The sequence below is a fragment of the Pygoscelis adeliae genome, unplaced genomic scaffold, assembly GCF_000699105.1.
Source record: "Pygoscelis adeliae isolate BGI_AS28 unplaced genomic scaffold, ASM69910v1 Scaffold567, whole genome shotgun sequence".
NCBI lineage: Eukaryota > Metazoa > Chordata > Aves > Sphenisciformes > Spheniscidae > Pygoscelis > Pygoscelis adeliae.
In genome coordinates, this window is record NW_008825081.1 from 398,333 (window position 1) to 403,733 (window position 5,401).

Consider the following 5,401-nt stretch of genomic DNA (forward strand, 5'->3'; position numbering starts at 1 on the left):
CCCGGTAAACTGAGGCAGGGGTTCGGCCTTATTTAAGAAAAGGGTCTCACGGAGCGGGGATCAAACCAGCAAGTCGGTAGAATATATGAAAATCTCTATAAATGTATGAGAAGCTCTATAAAACTTATGTTTATTGATACAGAACGATGCACGTTCAGGCTGAAACGGGGTGGTTTTTTTTTGGGGGGGGGGTGTTGTTTTTACTTTGGGGTGACTTGTATGAGTTCTTGCGGGTTTATGCCCAATTTTTATGTAAATTTGAATGCATCTCGTTCTCTTTGCAACTGCTGCCATCTTGCATCCCTTGCCTGCTTTCTTGTAATTTCCTTCCTACATTATCTTCTAAATTTTTTTTAAACTACTGTTATGGTGGTACCTTGTCAGTTAAACATAAGTATTGTTATGTTTACGTAAAAACAGTTAAGAGTTTTTAAAGATCATGCTGTCAGGGACATTTCCAGAAGCTGTAGATCAGTATAGTGAAACATCTATGGAGATCAGTTAGGCTTTGTAGAACTAGGGAAAAATATATATGCCTCTCAAATTCTGAGGCCTAGCCTGTGGACCTTATTTATACAAGCAAGAGCATGCTGTTATATTGCTTTAGTATTCATAAATGTCTTACACAAAAGGGACTGCAGATTTCTTTACTTTAAAACTTGCATACAGTTTAAGGGTACCTTATAGAACGAAAGACAGTCTCAGGGGCAATTTCTTAATCACTACTATTAAAACATTACAGCTGCTGATGTAGAAAAGATGAGGAAACATGATGCAGATGAAGCGTTGTCTGAAGACAATTGTATTGTTTCTCAAATAAGTTAATGCGTATTTTTCTGCAGCTGCAGAGGTGTGTGACTTTCTGAATTTCTGTTTATTATTTGTATTTAATATTTTCAATACTGATGCAATTTCTATTAAAGTTTTAATTTATTGTATAAAACTTTTCTGTGGTAACTCCTCACAGAGGTCTAGTGATTTTTGTCAGCATTAGTATGTTTTGATAGCTTTCTACAGAATCGGTTGCTTTTTGTGTTAGAAAGAGGATTTTAACATGGAAATACTTGGGCAATCTCCTCTGAAAATTTTGTCTTACAGTGTTTGCTGGAGTAAAAACTTTCTCCATTTTCCCTAGTAGCTACCCAGAATGCATAAAAGCTTAAGCTTAGGTAAATTTAATTGCAAGACTATTATTGCACGTTTAGATAAACGTTGGTATTGAGCTATTAGTTCATTGTGGCCTGCTCTTCCTCCAGCTTCTATCTTTAAAAAAGGAGTATCTGCAGCTACACTGGATGTAAGCAAGTAATTTCCAGAGCCATCTTTTAGCCATATGCAAACTGTGAGGAAAAAGCTGTATGCAGGCTTATGGTTTTCAGAGGTTTACAACTTAATTATGGGTCCAGCCATCTTCATGACCCCCTTATTCATAAGAACTTTTTATGGCCCCAGATTGCATTTCTACCACCGCTAAACACTGTTCAGAAAGTTCTTTGTTGGAACATAATCATAATGAGGGAATTATATTTTGGGGATTTGAGTCTCAAAAGCCATGTAAACTTTAAAACAATTCATCTTGCAACGGAAAGCTACCCTATTCTTTTCTGAGTGTCTGAAAGGACAACTAGGATGTAAAAATCTGCTACCAGTGTGTTAGTGTGGTAGGAATTGTGATTAAACTGTGCCATAAGTGCCACAGATGTAAGTGCCATAATAGTGATATGAGATTCCAGCGATTGGATGATGAAGGTGCAGTTGATTTTTATTGTTTCTTATGAGACAGGTCTGTTACTGTTGTAATTTTTGGTTTTAGATTGTCATAGGTCTTCTAAGGATTGTCCAGCATGCTAAGTGAGGAGTTCTTAATTTGTAGAAAACCAAGTGATTAAGTAAATATCTTTCATTTACAACATAAGTACTGATTTGTATTTTGCTTATGTTAACTTACAGTTAACAGGCACAACTGGAAGTTTACCTCCAAAATAATTTAGGAACTATTTGGTATTGCATACATGCAGTTCCAAGCCTATTACATGTGTAATAAAAGTACTCCAGTAATTTTATGTGTATAAGAATAAAATTAGCTGTTAGGTACCTTTAAAAAATAACCACACTGAGACCAGCTAGCTATACGAGGAAATTCACTGGAAATGTTAAATATGATGTTCACTACTCTTTGCTGAATTATTTTCTCTTTTTCACTGCTGCAGTCTCCAGACCTTCTGGCTTGATGGGAATTTCCTCACATCCTTACCAGAAGAACTGGGAAGTCTGCAACAGCTCAGCTGTCTTGGACTTTCCTTCAATAACTTCTGTGAACTGCCAGCAATTTGTGAGAAACTCATCATCTTAGACAAACTAGCCCTGGCAGGGAACTTGCTAGAGACCCTGGGCCTTGCAGTGCTGCGAATGAGTCACATCAAAAGTGTGGACCTGAGGTAAGGGGGGGAAACTTGCATATGTGTATAAAGCAGATTGCTACTTTACGTTTACAGCAGAGGAACTGTGTAACTTCTAGTACATTTTGCAGGTTTTTTTTCTCTTACTGATTCTTTAGCTTTTAGGGAGTTCTGTTTCTGAGGGTGTGCAGAATTCACTTAGAGAAACAAGGTTAACTGAGCAATGCCTTAAGCAACTGAATGTGACTCAGTCCTCTAGTTTCCTCTTTTGATATGCTGTTACCATGAGCTTCGGTAGCTCTTTGATCTCTCCTACCCTTTTTTGCACACGCACACACACACACCCGCCCCCAAGATGTGATCCTGATTCTCCAGACTGCCAACTGCAGAGCTCTCAGAAAGGGACAAAGAACTTTTTGTCTGTGGCAGGGCAGTCTAGTATCTAGTCTCTGCATTAGCTTCCTGTGTCAGTGCAAAGTAGCTGTCCCTTGGCCTGGCTTCTAATTTCTAGACTGGTCTTCAGAATCTCTTAAACATTGGGGAATAAGTAAGACGGTTTCACATAGCAGTGCAGACAGAGGAAATGTTTTTCTTCATATTCACTGCCCGAAATCCACCATTGCTCCTCACACATTTCACTGTGCTCACCTTTGGCATTAGCCTTCACCAGAACTCTTCCTTTCCTTTTTTTTCTTCTCTCTTCTTACTGATGTCCAGTGTTCACAGTGTCCTATTTTCTGACTTTGTAACTCTTATCTCTGAGTGTTTAGGCTGAACAACCTGAAGAGAGCAGCAGCTGACACTCTGGAGGGGAACAAATCTGTGACTTACATGGATTTACGAGACAATCAGTTGACAGATCTGGATCTGAGCTCCTTGGGCAGCCTGGAGCAGCTGCACTGTGAGCGGAATAAGCTGAAAGAGTTGACACTGAGTGGCTTCTCCCTTCGGGCCCTTTATGCCAGCAGCAACTGTACGTCTCTTTGCCTTCTTCACCTGCCTTCTTCCTTCAAGCCCTGGGAACAAAGGAAAACAGCCCTTTGCCCTCACCCCCACAAAAAAAAATACTTACACTGATGTTACAGTAGTGAAACTGTATGTGATGGGTCAACTGTATGTGGGGTCAGCTCCTGGGGATCACATATGCATGTATGTGCACAGGCTGTGTAACAGGGGGAGGTTGTGGTGTTGAGTTACTGTCCAAGAAGTTCATATTCCAGTGAGATCTGTTTGGGAGTCCACAAATAAAAGTACAGTTCTCCCTTGTTCTGGTGGACCACGTGGCAGATGGAGAGACGGGATAGTGAGAAGCTGTAGTGCCATATGGCAGATGTATGAAGTGTGAACTCTGTCTTGGGAAGGATGAGTAGAGACCTTGAGTATCCATAAAGTAAGACTATGAGTCTCACTAGCTAGTCTGTCTGCTTCTCTGTGCTGTTTTCCCCCTGAAGCTCTGCAATCATAATTATTTGCTTTACTTAATCAGGTCTGACAGCTGTCAATATTTATCCGGTTCCTGGTCAACTGACGTATCTAGAACTCTCCCAGTAAGTGACTATACACCACAGAATATAAAGCAAGTATCTGGACACCTTTGCTGTTTTCTGCAGAAATTTTCTGGAGCTTTTAAGCTTTTGAAAGAGTTAAGAGCAATTGAGGAAAGGCACTCCATCTTCACTGGAAAGCCCAGCACTGAAGAATGATGAAAGTTTCCCAGACCAGAAGCCCCTCTGAACCAGTATGACCTGTCTGGGTGACTGGCTGTCCTTCAGCTGTAGGCTGTAATCAGCAAAAAAAGCCAAGCAGGGACCACTGAACTTGTGGCAACTTACTGGGCTGAATGGTGGGAATCTGTGGAACAAACCTTTAGAGTAGCTGCCAGTGATCTCTGCTGTTGGCTTCGTTCCCTATGTCTGCCCTTGGAGCAGCGTTGAGAGACCTGTAAGATAGGTCCCAGAGGACCTGATTACCTTTTGCTTCAGTTCTGGGTTGAAGCGTGATAGCAGGATAGTATAGGTTAGCCTGTTCTGCTGATGTCAGTGCTGTAAACAAAAAGCCTGTTCATCAGAGCCTTGCATCAGTACTTTCTACCAATCATGCACCAGCTCAGTTTGCATTACACAGCTAGCTGTGAGATAAATTCCACGTGACTAGCTTGGATACTGTTGTTCATTTTCTGCCTATTGTTTTTGGTTTGGCTGTCACTGATGTCATGCAGCATTCGAACAGGGTATGTTCCATATGGAGTGCTGGTGTCTAGCTTTTCCCCCTTGCTTTTCTCAGCAATCACCTGCAGTGTGTCCCAGACTGGGCCTGTGAAGCAAAGAAACTGGAAGTTTTGGATGTGAGCTACAACCTCCTTGTGGAGCTTCCATCGAGGTCAGCAAACCTTCTTCTTATACAGAGCTCAGCTTTCTTCTATGGTGAGCTGACTGGGGACAGAGAAGCAGTGCTATTCCAGTTGCTTTATTTCTTGTTGTGCAGAGATATAATCCACTTACTTTCTCTGTGCAGTGTCAAAAATACTCTGTATTCAAATGTTGGAAAGAATTGACTTCCAAATCAGCTTCTTGAATAACAGGGGCCAGGTAATTTCATCATAGAATCATTAAGGTTGGAAAAGACCTCCAAGATCATCGAGTCCAACCGTCAACCCAACACCATCATGCCCACTAAACCATGTCCCTAAGCGCCTCATCTACACGTCTTTTAAATACCTCCAGGGTTGGTGACTCAACCACTTCCCTGGGCAGCCTGTTCCAATGTTTAACCACTCTTTCAGTAAAGACATTTTTCCTCATGTCCAATCTAAACCTCCCCTGGCGCAACTTGAGGCCATTTCTACTTGGGAGAAGAGACTGACACCCACCTCGCTACAGCCTCCTTTCAGGTAGTTGTAGAGAGCGGTAAGGTCTCCCCTCAGCCTCCTTTTCTCCAGGCTAAACAACCCCATGAGGTTCCCTCAGCTGTTCTTCATAAGACTTGTGCTCTAGACCCCTCAC

General features: G+C 41.6%; 1 protein-coding gene across 1 annotated transcript; it reads left to right on the forward strand.

Annotated features, from left to right (window-relative positions):
- Positions 1–791: 791 nt before the first annotated feature.
- Positions 792–4,822, forward strand: LOC103919463 (PH domain leucine-rich repeat-containing protein phosphatase 2-like; the record flags this gene model as incomplete). Its single annotated transcript, XM_009326972.1, has 5 exons — positions 792–850; positions 2,211–2,438; positions 3,170–3,372; positions 3,886–3,946; positions 4,683–4,822. Coding segments are annotated over exons 1-5 (658 nt in total), but the record flags the coding sequence as incomplete, so codon positions are not given.
- Between the last annotated feature and the right edge of the window lie 579 nt (positions 4,823–5,401).